Here is a 17,447-nt window from a genome sequence, read left to right as displayed (position 1 = left end):
AGCACACACACACAAACAAACACTGACAAACAGACAGATACACAGATACACTCATACGCATACACATGCACTCTACCACACACAGTAGGCCGGAGGTACATTCACATGGACTGCCTGCTGTAGGCCACAGCTATCCAACTCTGAGTAGACAGGTTGTTGCTAAGCAAGGATTCCCGTCCTGTTCCTCACTGTTATCCTCCTTTCTCTTCATTTTCATCCCATAATAATCACATTATTATAATTAACTCAACCTGGAGTTTGTCAGTCGAGTATGATAGGTTTATTGCCCTCTAGAGGTGATTAGGAGAAGTGCTCCTTTAACTCCAGAATGTCCAGAAATTGCACTCATTACACACTGATCTGTCACACTGATCTCAGACCAGCAGTAACAGTGGCCTCCTGTTCAGACTTCCCCCTCTCACTCTGATCTCAGACCAGCAGTAACAGTGGCCTCCTGTTCAGACTTCCCCCTCTCACTCTGATCTCAGACCAGCAGTAACAGTGGCCTCCTGTTCAGACTTCCCCCTCTCACACTGATCTCAGACCAGCAGTAACAGTGGCCTCCTGTTCAGACTTCCCCCTCTCACTCTGATCTCAGACCAGCAGTAACAGTGGCCTCCTGTTCAGACTTCCCCCTCTCACTCTGATCTCAGACCAGCAGTAACAGTGGCCTCCTGTTCTCCTGATGCCTCTGTATCCCTGTGAAACGGTTACCCAACCTGGAGCTGACGAACCAATAGAAAGACTGATCACTGCCTACGAGCGATCGGGTAGCTCTATGGGCATGTATATCAACCAATCAGTGGTTAATGTTGAAATGAACATGTAAATGTGACTTATTTGTATTTTTGTATTGTTTTTATAGGAAGAGAATGTTTCATGAACCCCTTTAAATCACTAACGATCCCTTGACCTCAATCTGACCCCTGACCCCACACAGTCCCTGACCCTTGACCCCCCCATGTTTCCTGTGCTGTGATGCTGTGTGAAGGCCTCCCTGTTGTGACTGCATGCCACGCCCTCTGGTCTGGTGTTAATGTGATGGAAGCACTGGGAAACATACCTGTCTGTATTAGGACCATAACCAAGCAGACAGCAATGTTTAATATGATGATGAGGATGATGTTAATGTTGATGATGAACCTGTCAAGAAAGATTTTCCTGAGGAAGATAATGATGATAATGGTGATGGCGAGGATGATGGTGAATATGGTAATGATAAATAATGCCAAATGAGTTCCTTGTTTGTTGGGTCACAGTTCTACCAGCTAGTCATGTATGTAGCATGTTTATTACAGTAAGGATGCACAAATATAGTGACCAAATAATAGAGAAATAAGAAACTTCAATGTGAGAAATATATAGAGGGGGATTCATGCTTCAGGATGCTCTGAACACTAAGGATGTTCAGTGAAGTAGTTAAAAGTGATAAGATGTCATGCCTCACTGTGTATACACATGAAGAGTATATATGTCTGTCCTGTCATGGATTGGTGACAGGAAGAAATGTAGCTATGCTGTTTTTATTGTTCTGTTTGATTATTATTACATGGTTGTTGTTTTGAAAAGTGAACCAAGAGTCAAATCAAGTCTTCCAGTCCTGCAGGGGGCAGCAGTGAGAACCTGACCCACTCTGGACCCAAACAGAACCAGAACCGTCTGAGTGGTTCTGTCTAAGACAGTAAACCCACTTCCTCCTGCTACAGAGACAACAATACAATTAGTAAATGGCCTTGATGCTATTTATGTATTTACAGATTCATGTTTACGTATTTACATATTTCTATTTATATGTTTACTAAGTCAGAGTCATGTATTGGACTTTTTCACTGACATTATTATTGCTGTAAGAATATAAAGATATATACTAATAAACTGAAGTTTAAACACTGTGAGATAAAAATGTTGTGTTATTTGTGGAGGCTGGGTTCAAGGTTGGGTTAGAGGCTGAGTTTGAGCTGGGTTAGAGGCTGGGTTCAAGGTTGGGTTAGAGGCTGAGTTTGTTGTAACAGAAGGCAGCTGGTGTTGGTAAAACTCACGGTCCATCAGAAGAGAGAGGAGAGAAGAGAGACAGAGACCTCCTTCAGTCTGGAGGCCAGGAGACCAGGTCAGTTTGGAGGCCAGGAGACCAGGTCAGTCTGGAGACCAGGAGACCAGGTCAGTTTGGAGGCCAGGAGACCAGGTCAGTCTGGAGACCAGGAGACCAGGTCAGTCTGGAGGCCAGGAGACCAGGTCAGTTTGGAGACCAGGAGACCAGGTCAGTCTGGAGGCCAGGAGACCAGGTCAGTTTGGAGACCAGGAGACCAGGTCAGTTTGGAGACCAGGACAGTCTGGAGACCAGGTCAGTCTGGAGACCAGGAGACCAGGTCAGTCTGGAGACCAGGAGACCAGGTCAGTCTAGAGGCCAGGAGACCAGGTCAGTTTGGAGGCCAGGAGACCAGGTCAGTTTGGAGACCAGGAGACCAGGTCAGTCTGGAGACCAGGAGACCAGGTCAGTTTGGAGACCAGGAGACCAGGTCAGTCTAGAGGCCAGGAGACCAGGTCAGTTTGGAGGCCAGGAGACCAGGTCAGTTTGGAGACCAGGTCAGTTTGGAGGCCAGGAGACCAGGTCAGTTTGGAGGCCAGGAGACCAGGTCAGTCTAGAGGCCAGGACACATTACTCCTCTTCTCTCTCTCTCTACTTCTCCATCGTAAGCATTGGCACAAACATGGTTTATGTTGAATAAACATGGTAGTTTGCCAGCAGGTTTATGACAACCCCCTCAACTCTTTCTTTACACAAACACACATACTCCTTCTCTCTATCCGGCTTAATGCCTAACAGAGTCTTCAACCACTTCTTGGCACATCCTATAATATATTTGCTTTCTTTCAAAACTCTGTGTCTGTGGCTGAAAGGGACACAGTGTCTGTGTGTATGTAAGGTGTCGATCAGTCATTGCCTGCTCGTTAGTTCTCATGAGAGTAGAGACAGAGAGACGGAGAGAGGGGCAGATAAAGAGAGATAAGCAGGTCCAGTAGCATGTTGAGGACAAAACATGCTAACAGATAGATGAGGAGTAGGAAGAAAAGAGGTTAAAAGAAGCGCAGATTCAGGAGAGAAGGAGGAGAGACGTGAGCAGTGTCCAGGAGACGGGAATAGGGAGAGGAGGGAGACAGGAGAGGTGGAGCGAGGGAGGAGAAGGGAGAGAGGGTGGAGAGGGAGGACAAATGTGGATCGAGAAGAGAGATGAAAGGTACACAAGGCCAGGAAGAGGGGAGAATAGAAGCGAGGGAGGAGAGGCAGAGATACGGAGGAGAGAAGGAGAAAGGGAGGAAAGGAGGAGGGAACTAATAATGTCTTGAACAAACAGAAGAGAAGAAACAGCACCTGGAGTAAGGTCATGCCGACAACCCTCTCTCTGTCCCCTGACACACACACACACACACACACACACACACACAGAGGCACTCTGAGTTGAAAACACACAGTTCTTCTGATCCTCAGCATGACATTTCTTGTGCAGGAGCAGATGACTCCAGGGCAGGGAGCGCCTTTGAGGAGACGAGTGGAACGGCCTGGAAAACTACAACCCCCAGTTCTTTCCACAGGCTCGGCCACAGTGGGTTTATTGTGATTAGCAATGTTGGAAATATCCACTCCCATTGGCTGAGCACTTGTGAGGCCCCGCCCACCCGCCTGTTGTCGTTGGCCAGAACGTCGGCAGGTTTGTTTGACCTCAGAGTGATTGACAGCTGGCTTTGTTGTGTCTGACGGCAAGGCTTCCCATAATGCTCGCTGCCTGGCGTCCTGGCGCCAGAGAAGATGGGATATGTTTTCTGTTCCAGGCTCATATGTATGAACTCTGAACTGGGGATTGTTGTGCAACTGGCAACCTGACGAACAGCTAGGATCAATGAATGGTTTTGTGTCGTTCTGAGCTTGAATGAAATGAGAGGGGGAGGGGCAATTGAAAAAAAGGAGAGAGAGACAACTGAGGACAAGGCTGAATGAGAAAAGTGATGGAGAAAGGAAAGAGAGAGAGAGAAAGGAGTCTGTCTATTTTTCATCCAACAACAGAAATATGAGGCCACACACTGAGACAGAAGAGAAAAAGAGAGAGAGAGAGAAGGGGGGAGAACGGAAATAAAGGAGACACAGAGACTGTTAGGTAAAGAAAGAGAAGGAAAGAAAAAAGAGACAGGGACAGAGAGAACGATAGACAGATGGAGGGAAGAAGAGGGAGGAGAAAGAGATGGACTGGCGGAGAACCTAAGGAACTGCTTCTCATCCTGTCGGTTAGTGGAAGAGACCACCCCCTGTCCTCAACACTCAGGTCCATGTCATTTCCTAATCACAAGAGAGGCACCCTTTGTCGTGCTAGGCTCCGAAAACAGAACACAAACATGAGGAACCTGACTCCTGTTGCTATGCTGGAGAGGGAAGGATATGGTCTGTGTCAGAGAGTATGGAGCGGCACCAGGAAAACAGATGACATCACAGTGACAGCTTAGTGACGATGACTGGCATCTGACTGCTGGGCTGAGTGACAGAGACTGTCCTGTCTCCTGTCAACCATGAACAAGAGCCAGATGGGGTATGTTTGTGTGTCTGTGAGTCTATGTGTGGAAGCTGTTGAATGTACTTCATTCACCTTTGTCAGCACTCTTAAGTAAAAGAAAAGAGTAGAAGAGAGGAAAAGAAGAGAGGGGAAGGAGGGAGGAGATGAGAGAAGAGGGGAGAGTTTAAGCTTCTCTTCAGATCTAAGGAATTTAATGTTGCCTTCAGGACCAGCAGACCTCCCAGCCACTGACCCCCCTATCCACCACACACAAAAGCTATCCACCACACACACAAGCTACCCACCACACACACAAGCTTTCCACCACACACACAAGCTATCCACCACACACACAAGCTACCCACCACACACACAAGCTACCCACCACACACACAAGCTTTCCACCACACACACAACCTATCCACCACACACACAAGCTATCCACCACACACACAACCTATCCACCACACACACAACCTATCCACCACACACACAACCTATCCACCACACACACAAGCTACCCACCACACACACAAGCTTTCCACCACGCACACAACCTTTCCACCACACACACAAGCTATCCACCACACACACAAGCTATCCACCACACACACAAGCTATCCACCACACACACAAGCTATCCACCTCACACACAAGACACCAATTGCGCACCTTCACACTTTGTGGAGCCAGTGTTTCTCAGCTCTGGTGTTTGAGCTTGTTCATAATCACTGAGGACTGTGTTTAGAGATCTGGAGAGCTTTCCATGACACACTCTCTTATACAGAGCGTCCAAAGCTTACAGTCATGACATACGCACACAACACACACACAGGGACATCCTTTCGCACAGCTGCTTATGCAGAGAGAAAAACTGATGTTCCTTCTGGTCTGGGCAGCCGGTCCCTCACACACACACACACATCTGCAGCTTGACTCGTAGGTAAAGACACAGTTGACACTCAGGCCCACTCACATCTGGGTGACACCCCGGTGTTCCAAATCAGAGTGGATAGAAAGAGGTCCAACGTTTGTTTTCTCTCTCCTCCCCCCGTTGTTCAGTTCTGGTTGGTTCTGTATCTTGTAAGACCTCGTCATTCACCAGACTATGGAATCAGAACCCCAGCGACTGTCGTCGTCCCTCAGGACACGTTCTCCAGCTGACTGTGTGGAACGTGACTCCAACACCGTGGTGGATCCAAACATATATCCTTGGAGTTCTGCGAGGAACATATTTACATATCCCTCGTGGGCCGTGTTGGGGGCCGTGTTGTAGGAGTACAGGCATGAGGGAGACGCAGAAACAATCCCCTCACCAAGGAGACAGCGAGAGACACTCACACGTGTCCACGCACACACGTGTTTGTACATGGAAGAACACGGTGGTGTGGAGATTGTCGTGTTCTGTCTGCTGCCTCAGGTCTCTGGCTGGATCGAGGTGATCAGAGATGGGACCTCCAGGGTTCTGGCACGTTCTTCCTGCGGGGTCTGGGAGGAGGGGAACCACACTGCTTGAACACAAGAGGGTGCACTGTTGGTGTGAGTGGGAAGAGAGAGGAACAGGCAGATATTTGGACAAAGAGTAAGTGTGAATGTGCGTGTGTGCGTTCCCCGTTTGGCCAGCTTTTGTATCACCCCCATAACCATGTTTGAGTCCTCCGTTAAAGACATGATAAGATTTTAATCACCTTGGTAACCACAGTAAGAATGGAACATGGTAACAGGAAGACCCTAGAAGGCCGTCAGACAGGAAGGGCAGCAGCATTAACAGGAAATAGGGGTCATTTGGTGTGCAGCCTGCTGGCTACCGTAGCAACCAGTCTACAGTTCAGAGGAGCTTTGGTATGACGGGTCGCCACCGCGATGCATTCTGGGAGAATGACAGGGAGCTCTTGTTACCGAGGCGACGTCCAGCGCAGTGCGAGGGTTGCATCATGTACTGTGGCAGAGCACGGTTTAGCTGTTGATGTTGCCATTGGTAACTGGTTAAACCACACCATGGAGCGTAGTCTCATACAAAAAGATACCTTGAGTACACTCCATGGTCTCACACACAGAGATACCTACATCCTAAATTATTTAGTATACAGAGATACTTACACATTCCATATCATAAACAGAAATACTTGCACAGGCCATGATATCAAAGACAGGGATACCTATATCATCCATAATATCATACACAGATATGTCTCTCATCCAGGATATCATAGACAAAGATATCTACAACTTCCAAGATATCATACACAGACATATTAACGTCCTAGGTCTTGCAGATGCGAGTCCTTGTTGCTCCAGTGCAGTATCATGTTTTCTTATCTGTGTTAAACACACAGTGTGTTTGATAGTTTGTGTCTGGTGCAGTGGGACCAATCAGCTGCTCCCTAGAGATGCAGACCCCACCCACACAGCTGGCCTTCATGCCAGTCTGAGTGGAGAGGATGTAGTGGCTGTATGTAGTGTCCAGTAGGCAGCAGGAACTGGGGGTTAGGGCGGGGAAGCAGGCAGCTGGATCCAAGCTAATCAGGAGAGCATGCAGCACACTTGGATGGAGGGAGGGCTGACGGTGAGTCTGTGTATGTGTGTCTAAGAAGAAGGGCAGAGGGCTGTGTGTCTGTGTCTGTGTCTGTGTGTGTGTCTGTGTGTCTGTGTCTGCGTGTGCGTTTGTGTCTGTGTTTTCCTAGATTCTGCATAGCTAACAGAATGTCATTTAACATTTGAGGCAGATGGTCTGGCACAAGTTTACAAACCCCTATTGCTTTACAAATACACATGCCATACACACACACAAACACAAAGCCAGCTAGCCTGTTACCTGTGTTTCTGTTTGTGTGTGCGTTTGAGTGTGTGTTTGTAACAGTTCCGGGTGCTAAGATATGTTCCCGTGGAGACAAAACCAGCAACAAGGGTTGCGGAGAGACGTCTCTTCAGAAGATTGTCTTTTTCAGAGGGGTGAAGACAAGAAGAAAAATGTCCAAGAAATGTTTGTTTGTACATGGGTTTCTATACATTCTCTATCACCCAGGAGCAACTGATGTGGAGAGAGGGAAAGGAGGCCAGGAAGGAGGGAAGGTTCCGGAGGGAGGTGAAGGGCGGGCTACAGTAGTCCTGTGTGGAGATGGACACACAGAAGTGGCAGCAGAGCGGAGAGAGAGAGAGGCCAGGGAGAGAGACCAGTCCACCGCCGCACGGCAGAGGAACGCGTGTCCCCAAAGTAGGCTACCTGGGCTGCAGACAGAGAGGGAGGGAGACCAGAGAGAGAGAGGAGAGAAACAGAGGGAGACAGAGTGACAGCGAGAGAGAAAGAGAGAGGTGAGAGAAGAAAGACAGAAGGAGAAAGAGAGGTAACAGGTGAGACAGAGACAATGTTAGTAACAGACGTTTCTTCCTGAGAGCCGCCATCTTTGCCAGCCTGACGGTCCCCTGGTCCAGGCCCCTGGTCCAGGCCCCTGGTCCAGGCCCCTGGTCCAGGCCCCAGGTCCAGACCCCAGGTCCAGGCCCCTGGTCCAGGCCTCAGGTCTAGACCCCTGGTCCAGGCCCCTGGTCCAGACCCCAGGTCCAGGCCCCTGGTCCAGGCCCCAGGTCTAGACCCCTGGTCCAGAACCCCTGGTCCAGACCCCTGGTCCAGACCCCAGGTCCAGGCCCCTGGTCCAGACCCCAGGTCCAGGCCCCTGGTCCAGGCCCCAGGTCCAGACCCCTGGTCCAGACCCCTGGTCCAGACCCCTGGTCCAGACCCCTGGTCCAGACCCCAGGTCCAGGCCCCTGGTCCAGGCCCCTGGTCCAGACCCCAGGCCCCAGACCCCAGGTCCAGGCCCCAGGTCCAGGCCCCAGGTCCAGGCCTCTCCCTCCTGGATGCAGCTCCCTGCCCGGGAGCAGCAGCACTCACCCACGCAGGCAGAGCCGTCATCGTTGGGTTCAAACCCCTGGCTGCACCTCTTGTTGGCGCGACACTTATAGCTGCCGTATGTGTTGGTGCACACAGGGCGGTCCAGAGGACAGACAGACGGGAAGTGGATGCACTCATCCTGATCTGGGGGAGAGAAGGGTGGAGGAGAGAGGGGTGGGGGAGAGAGGAGTGGGGGAGAGAAGGGTGGAGGAGAGAGGGGTGGAGGAGAGGGGTGGAGGAGAGAGGAGTGGGGGAGAGAGGGGTGGAGGAGATAGGGGTGGAGGAGAGATGGGTGGGGGAGAGAGGAGTGGGGAGAGAGGGGTGGGAGAGAGAGGGGTGGAGGAGATAGGGGTGGGGGAGAGAGGGGTGGGGGAGAGAGGAGTGGGGGAGAGAGGGGTGGAGGAGAGAGGAGTGGAGGAGAGAGGGGGTGGGGGAGAGAGGGGTGGAGGAGAGAGGGGTGGGGGAGAGAGGGGTGAGGGAGAGAGGGGTGAGGGAGAGAGGGGTAAAGGAGGGAGACAGGGTACAAAGTGACAAGGGGGACAAGGAGACAAGATGATAAGGGGATAAGGAGACAAAGGGACAAGGTACACCCTGAAAATACCCCTAGAAGGATGGACAGAGTATACCAGGACAAACAAGACTAGAGCACATCAGACCAGACCAGACTACACCAGACTACACCAGACCAGACTACTCCAGACTACACCTGACTAGACCAGACTACACCAGACCACACCTGACTAGACCAGACTACACCAGACCACACCTGACTAGACCACACTACACCAGACCACACCTGACTAGACCAGACTACACCAGACCACACCTGACTAGACCAGACTACACCAGACCACACTACTCCAGACTACACCTGACTAGACCACACTACACCAGACCACACCTGACTAGACCAGACTACACCAGACCACACTACTCCAGACCACACCTGACTAGACCAGACTACACCAGACCACACTACTCCAGACTACACCTGACTAGACCAGACTACATCAGACTACATCAGACCAGACCAGACCAGACTACATCAGACCAGACCAGACTACACCAGACCAGACCAGACTACACCAGACCAGACTACACCAGACCAGACCAGACTACACTAGACCAAACCAGACTACACCAGACTACACTGTAATAGAAAATTACTTTTCTTTAAGATGTCTATAATATTCTTGGGCCTAGAACAATTATTGCTGAGGTTTTAACTTCTGTAAAGCTAGCATAAGCATTTGGCTTAAGACAGTATTGCTGAAGTTTCCGTTTGCTGACAAACGTCTAACAAATTTGACTGTTTAACCCTGGTTGTTTTGCCCATACTCCAGGGATTTTTGTTGACAAGTTCTTCTTTCTTGTCTCAAGCTATGTTTTTAATATTGAGCATCTGTATTAAGTTCTGCAACCTATTTCCTTTTTTTAACTTTCTGTTATTGAAGAATTCCTCTTTTGATAGACATGAACTATTGAACTAATGATGTAACTGTCTGGCATTACTGTATAAAAGAGTGTTCAGATCATGACACCTTCAGGGAGCCCTTCTACTCCAGACATAATTTATGATCCTGTTTTAGAACTGCTCCTCCTTGATTTCAAGAATAAACAGATAAAGACAAATTCTTCTGACCTCACACATTCAATCATAGAAATTCCACCACAACACCAGACCAGACCAGACTACACCAGACTACACTAGACTAGTCTACACCAGACTACATCAGACTACACCAGACTACACTAGACTAGTCTACACCACACTACATCAGACTACACCAGCCTACACCAGACTACACCAGACTACACCAGACTAGTCTACACCAGACTACACCAGACTAGTCTACACCACACTACACCAGACCAGACTACACCAGACCAGACTACACCAGACTAGTCTACACCAGACTACACCAGGGCCAGACCAGACGCGACTACACCAGGGCCAGACCAGACCAGACTACACCAGACCAGACCAGACTACACCAGGCTACACCAGACTACACCAGTCTACACCAGACCAGACCAGACCACACCAGACCAGACTACTCCAGACTACACCAGACTACACCAGGGCCAGACCAGACCAGGACAGACTAGGTTAGACTGGAGCAGGATTTACCAGGCCAGACTATACCAGGCCAGACTATATGAGGTCAGACTATATGAGGTCAGACTAGACCCGGTCAGAGCAGGACAGACTGTGACCAGGACAGACTAGGTCATTACATCACCATGACATCCCCATGACATCACCATGACATCACCATGACATCCCCATGATATCACCATGACATCACCATGACATCACCATGACATCCCCATGACATCACCATGACATCACCATGACATCCCCATGACATCACCATGACATCACCATGACATCACCATGACATAACCATGACATCCCCATGACATCACCATGACATCCCCATGACATCACCATGACATCACCATGACATCACCTTGCTGATTCAGAATTGACATACCTGTACAGCGTCCGTTTTCCTTCATGGTAAACCCCTGGCCACACTGCAACACCCAAGCACAGTGACACACCACACATTACACACAGGACAGCAGAGTAACGCACCACACATTATACACAGGACAGCACAGCAACACACCACACATTATACACACAGCACAGTAACTTACCACACATTACACACAGGACAGCAGAGTAACGCAGCACACATTATACACAGGACAGCACAGCAACACACCACACATTACACACAGGACGGCACAGTAACACACCACACATTACACACACAGCACAGTAACACACCACACATTACACACCCAAGCACAGTAACACACCACACATTACACACACAGCACAGCTCAGTGACAAGGAATCATACAGGAAATCTGGAGTTTAAACTTTCACCAAAGGCTTGACAAATGTTCAAACATCCCCACACATTTGTTGAAGTCAGTGACTATGTCGTGTGTCCATTCCTGGTTCATGGATGTAGTATTATTACTACAATACTACAAGCAAGACAATGCTCCGTTTTATGCATATATGACTGTCGTATGTCATGTACATAGTACCATGTTGTAAATATAAGGACTTCAGTATTGTGAATCATGTATGTGATTGTCAGTCATGTGTATAGTTTACGTTCATCCATGTATGTAGCCTTAGGTCATGTATGTAGGCATCTCTATCTCCAGGGTTAGGGTTGGTATTCTATGTCATGTATGTAGGCATCTTTATCTCCAGGATTAGGGTTGATATTCGAGGTCATGTATGTAGAAACTATCTCCAGGGTTAGGGTTGGTATTCTATGTCATGTATGTAGGCATCTTTATCTCCAGGGTTAGGGTTGGTATTCTATGTCATGTATGTAGGCATCTATATCTCCAGGATTAGGGTTGATATTCTAGGTCATGTATGTAGAAACCTCTATCTTCAGGGTTAGGGTTGGTATCTATGTCATGTGTGTAGAAACCTCTATCTCCAGGGCTGGAGTGACCTCCTCCTTGTCGCGGGGGTAGGGCACCTCCAGGACAGAGTTGACCTCCGAGGGTTCCAGAGGGCGAGCCATTGAGCGTCCATCTGGCCAGTACACCTCAAGACTAGTGGCCACATCTTTACCTGGGGAGAAGGAGAGGAGAAGAGTGGAGAGAAGGGGAGAGGAGAGAAGGGGAGAGGAGAGGAGAGAAGGGGAGAGGAGAGGAGAGAAGGGGAGAGGAGAGGAGAGAAGGGGAGAGGAGAGGAGAGAAGGGGAGAGGAGAGGAGAGAAGGGGAGAGGAGACAAGGGGAGAGGAGAGGAGAGAAGGGGAGAGGAGAGGAGAGAAGGGGAGAGGAGAGGAGAGAAGGGGAGAGGAGAGGAGAGAAGGGGAGAGGAGAGGAGAGAAGGGGAGAGGAGAGGAGAGAAGGGGAGAGGAGAGAAGGGGAGAGGAGAGGAGAGAAGGGGAGAGGAGAGAAGGGGAGAGGAGAGAAGGGGAGAGGAGAGAAGGGGAGAAGAGAGAAGGGGAGAGGAGAGAAGGGGAGAGGAGAGGAGAGAAGGGGAGAGGAGAGAAGGGGAGAAGAGAGAAGGGGAGAGGAGAGGAGAGAAGGGGAGAGGAGAGGAGAGAAGGGGAGAGGAGAGGAGAGAAGGGGAGAGGAGAGGAGAGAAGGGGAGAGGAGAGGAGAGAAGGGGAGAGGAGAGAAGGGGAGAGGAGAGGAGAGAAGGGGAGAGGAGAGAAGGGGAGAGGAGAGAAGGGGAGAGGAGAGGAGAGAAGGGGAGAGGAGAGAAGGGGAGAGGAGAAAAGGGGAGAGGAGAGAAGGGGAGAGGAGAGAAGGGGAGAGGAGAGGAGAGGAGAGGAGAAGAGAGAAGGGGAGAGGAGAGGAGACAAGGGGAGAGAAGGGGAGAGGAGAAAAGGGGAGAGGAGAGGAGAGAAGGGGAGAAGAGAGAAGGGGAGAGGAGAAGAGAGAAGGGGAGAGGAGAGGAGAGAAGGGGAGAGGAGAGGAGAGAAGGGGAGAAGAGAGAAGGGGAGAGGAGAGGAGAGAAGGGGAGAGGAGAGGAGAGAAGGGGAGAAGAGAGAAGGGGAGAGGAGAGGAGACAAGGGGAGAGAAGGGGAGAGGAGAAAAGGGGAGAGGAGAGGAGAGAAGGGGAGAAGAGAGAAGGGGAGAGGAGAGGAGAGAAGGGGAGAAGAGAGAAGGGGAGAGGAGAGGAGAGAAGGGGAGAAGAGAGAAGGGGAGAGGAGAGGAGAGAAGGGGAGAAGAGAGAAGGGGAGAGGAGAGGAGACAAGGGGAGAGAAGGGGAGAGGAGAAAAGGGGAGAGGAGAGGAGAGGAGAGGAGAAAAAAAGGGAGGAAAGGAGAGGTGAAGGGAGGAGAATAGAAGAAGGGAAGAAGAAGGGAGAATAGGATAGCAGAGTAGAGGACAGGAGGACAGGAGGAGATGTCAGATGTTCTACATAGTACACACCATAGTAACAGAAGGATTATCACAAGCTCCCAGCAGACCGTACCAATGTGTCGAAGCTCAAGTGTGGACTTCTGGGAGCCCCTGCTTGCTCCTTCCCCAACAGACACACACTTGTCACACTGCACCCCACCTTGCAGGTCTCATTTGATAGAAAGGTTTCTGAATCTGCTCAACAACATTCTGCTTTTACTTTGTTACTTCACCCAAATTGATTTGACTTTATGAACCATTTAAGTAAATATGTGTACCACTGCCAGTACTATTGTAGAGTTTTATTACTCGGCTAAACCCCCTCTAGAACCCTGTCAACTGGCTAAACCCTTCTAGAACCCTGTCAACTGGCTAAACCCTTCTAGAACCCTGTCAACTGGCTAAACCCTTCTAGAACCCTGTCAACTGGCTAAACCCTTCTAGAACCCTGTCAACTGGCTAAACCCTTCTAGAACCCTGTCAACTGGCTAAACCCTTCTAGAACCCTGTCAACTGGCTAAACCCTTCTAGAATCTGTGTTAACCTTATTGACATCAGCCACGTACTGGGTACTAGACCCTGTTAGACCCTGTTAGAGACTTGTAGCAGCTGTGTCAGCCATACCAAGACCAAAGTGAGCGACCGGCTCCATCTCACACAGGTATCCCGACCCCCCGTCGATGATGCGGGTGTGTGGCCCGCTCCTCTTGGTGTAGACCACCACCTTGGCACCGCGGGCAAACGCCCCAAACTGGGTACGGGGGATCACACGCAGCCACGAGTTAGAGATACCCTGGAGAAAGAGAGAGAGAGAGAGAGGGAGAGAGAGAGAGAGAGAGAGAGAGAGAGAGAGAGAGAGAGAGAGAGAGAGAGAGAGAGAGAGGGAGAGAGAGAGATAGAGAGAGAGAGAGAGAGAGGGAGGGAACTATGAAGAACGGTTTATTATCTCCTCCCTATACCTGTACCTATCCCACACAAACCTTGTCTAGACACTGTGGTTAACACACACACACAGGCTATCACTTGCTGCCTCTCTCTCTCTACACACACATACACATACACACACTATCTCTCTTTTATCCTACCTTTTCTCTTTCTCTGTCATCTTCTCTCTCTCACTCTCTGGCTGACATCTTACCCTGTGTTCTCTCTCTCTCTCTCTCTCTCTCTCTCTCTCTCTCTCACTCTCTCTCTCACATCTTACCCTGTGTTCTCTCTCTCTCTCTCTCTCTCTCTCTCTCTCTCTCTCTCTCTCTCTCTATCTCTCTCTCTCTCTCACACACACACACACACAAAAGTGTACCTGGTTGACTCTGTAGATGGATATGGGTTGAGCTGCACTCTCTCCATGAGACACCAGCAGGTCCAGCCGGCCATCCCCGTCAAAGTCGGTCACCACCGCCCCTGCAACACCACAACACCAGGGTCACAGGGCACCGGCCAGAGGTCAGGGTCAAGGGTCATTCACATATTGGGAGATAAACCTTGGTTAAAGTGTTTCTTTGAATTATCAGTGATGGCCTTCCTGTCTGAATGGACAGATAGTTCAGCTGTAAACACACACAGCAGACACCTATTTTCTCTAATGGACCTCTGGTGACATCTTGTGGAGGGAGGATGAATGGACGTGTTGTAATCAAATATGTATATTCCACATGCTACAGAGGTCCCAACTACAAGGCAGACATGTGTAATTAGACTAATGAGTTCCAGAGGGTTCCAGAGTTACTTTGGCTAACATCATGTAGCTAATTTGTCTCAGTAGTAGTCCCCATTAAGGTGTGACCACACCTGTCGCTAGGTAGATGTGAGGTGTGACCTCACCTGTCGCTAGGTAGATGTGAGGTGTGTTGTCACCTGTCGCTAGGTAGATGTGAGGTGTGTTGTCACCTGTCTCTAGGTAGATGTGAGGTGTGACCACACCTGTCGCTAGGTAGATGTGAGGTATGTTGTCACCTGTCTCTAGGTAGATGTGAGGTGTGACCACACCTGTCGCTAGGTAGATGTGAGCTGTGTTGTCACCTGTCGCTAGGTAGATGTGAGGTGTGACCTCACCTGTCGCTAGGTAAATGTGAGGTGTGACCTCACCTGTCCCTCGGCCTTCTGGCTCTGCTGCCTCCCCCACGTTCAGCTCCTCTATCTGGGGGTCTCCATGCTCTCTCCGTGTCACCCTGCCACACCCCATCAAAAGACAAACTGGACTGTTCAACAACTACAGTTCCCAGTGGATACTGAGGATGTGTGTGTGTGTGTGAGAGAGTGTGCGTGTGTGTGTGTGTGTATGTGTGAGAGAGAGTGTGTGCATGTGTTTGTGTGTGAGAAATAGGGCTGCAACTAACAATTATTTTAATAATTGATTAATCTGTCGATTCTTTTTTCGATTAATCGATGAATCGGATACAAAAACGGAAACAAAAAATCATTAATTTCCAACCCTTTATTCAAAAACAGAACTGGCAGTGCAAATTCACAGTGCCAAAAATCTTCAGAATTTGCACAAACAGGCACACGATTTTGAAAAAATTATTAATATTACCGTGGATTTACTGTAATGCTATTTTCCAAGATGAGCAATTTATTCGAGTTTTGTTTAAAACTTTATTGAAAATTGAAAGGCTGTGGAAGTAGGACAGACTTTATTAGAATACTTTGGTGTATATTTACGATTTTTTGACACAATTTTGAAAAAAGTTAAGATTACCGAGGATTAAGCTATTTTCAAAGATTAGTGATTTTCTATCATTTTATTTGAAATAACGCGATGCTGCAAAGTAGCATCTTCCGAATGTGAGACGAATGTCGAATATGAAACTGACTTCACCTCGGTCAATTAGTACAGTTTCAATGTATTTAGTGTGAAATGCTTGCCTGGCTGCCAGCCCAACTTCTCCCCACCCACCAAAAAATTTAGTCGGGAAGTTGGGTCTGGAGGGTCTCGTACTGGGAACAACTACATAAAACCAGGATCTGGGCGGACCAATGAAATTGTCAGGGTGGGCTTTATACGATGATGGACAGATGATCAACAGTAACGTAATCAACAACGTCACAAAAGAGCCCTTGGGTTGAATTCGTTTTCAACAAACAACATGGTTGAAACACGCCCCATAGTCACAGCCCAACGGAGAGTTACCAGACTCATATTCTGACAAGAATTATGAGTATGACAACAGGCTAGAGAAATGCTCCCACCCGCGCTCAACTAAACACTTTTTTTTTAATACTCAAACATCTCCACGACATATTGAGTGGCATAATAATCGCGCGACACAATCAATCGATAATTAAATTTGTTGCCAACGCTTTTACTAATTGATTATAATCGAGTGTGTTTGTGTGTTCATGTGTGTGTGTTCATGTGTGTGTGTGAGAGAGTGCGTGTGTGTACCTGAACAGTCGGTTGGCAGATGAGCCTCTATAGGCGATGTTGTTGAAGAACACCTCCAGCTCGTTGTCGTTGTCAAAGTCTGCAACGATGACGGTCCTCACAGGTGAAGGCATGGAGAACTTCTGTGACGCTATGTCCTACACACACACACACACACACACACACACACATGTAAAGACACAGACCCGCACACACACACAGCAGAGACAAATCATTAACCAGTCAATGTCATAGAGGCAGGTAGATGGGAAACTGTTTTCCTTAGAGAATGCATATTACCAAGACTCTGGGGAGCTGGTTCATTACCCTGTAGAGACAGAGAGGACCTCCACACTTTGGCCTGATCTCAATACTGCTGAGAGGCACAGAGCTGCAGCACTGGGACTGTTGTTCCAGGGCCTTGAGTTATCATAGTCCAACAGCACACAGAACTGAGTTAGATGATCATGAGGTGCCTGAGATCATTACTACCTGGAGAGAACCTGTCTCCTTCTATTACTCTCCTGCGTGGGTGAAATAGTCATCTCTCTCTTCTTCTTTCTCCAGTATTTTACTCTCCCTCTCCGGTTCTCTCCTCTCCCCTCTTCTCCTTCCTCCCCCTCCTTTCCTTTCCTCTTCCTCCCCCTCTCCTTTCCTCTACTTTCTTCTCCTCTCCTCCGTTTGGGGGGAGTTTTGCATGGTGAAGTAACAGAAGTGTCCATCCCTCAGTGAGGTGGTGATAAGCTGAGGA

General features: G+C 49.1%; 1 protein-coding gene across 1 annotated transcript in view; it reads right to left on the bottom strand.

Annotated features, from left to right (window-relative positions):
• Nucleotides 1-6,217: 6,217 nt before the first annotated feature.
• crtac1b (cartilage acidic protein 1b) overlaps nucleotides 6,218-17,447 on the bottom strand; it is a 35,558-nt gene continuing 24,328 nt past the window's right edge. The window contains exons 8-15 of the mRNA XM_084709348.1: nucleotides 16,718-16,854; nucleotides 15,418-15,500; nucleotides 14,633-14,733; nucleotides 13,954-14,122; nucleotides 11,898-12,043; nucleotides 10,926-10,968; nucleotides 8,428-8,571; nucleotides 6,218-7,769 (exon numbers count right to left, since the gene is read on the bottom strand). Coding sequence (XP_084565474.1) covers nucleotides 7,639-7,769; nucleotides 8,428-8,571; nucleotides 10,926-10,968; nucleotides 11,898-12,043; nucleotides 13,954-14,122; nucleotides 14,633-14,733; nucleotides 15,418-15,500; nucleotides 16,718-16,854 — 954 coding nt within the window. The 3' untranslated portion in view covers nucleotides 6,218-7,638. The remainder of the gene's footprint in view (nucleotides 7,770-8,427; nucleotides 8,572-10,925; nucleotides 10,969-11,897; nucleotides 12,044-13,953; nucleotides 14,123-14,632; nucleotides 14,734-15,417; nucleotides 15,501-16,717; nucleotides 16,855-17,447) is intronic.

The sequence above is a fragment of the Hypomesus nipponensis genome, chromosome 11 (genome assembly GCF_054491055.1).
Source record: "Hypomesus nipponensis isolate SF chromosome 11, ASM5449105v1, whole genome shotgun sequence".
NCBI classification, from domain to species: Eukaryota; Metazoa; Chordata; class Actinopteri; order Osmeriformes; family Osmeridae; genus Hypomesus; species Hypomesus nipponensis.
This window is presented reverse-complemented; position numbering and strand designations above follow the sequence as displayed.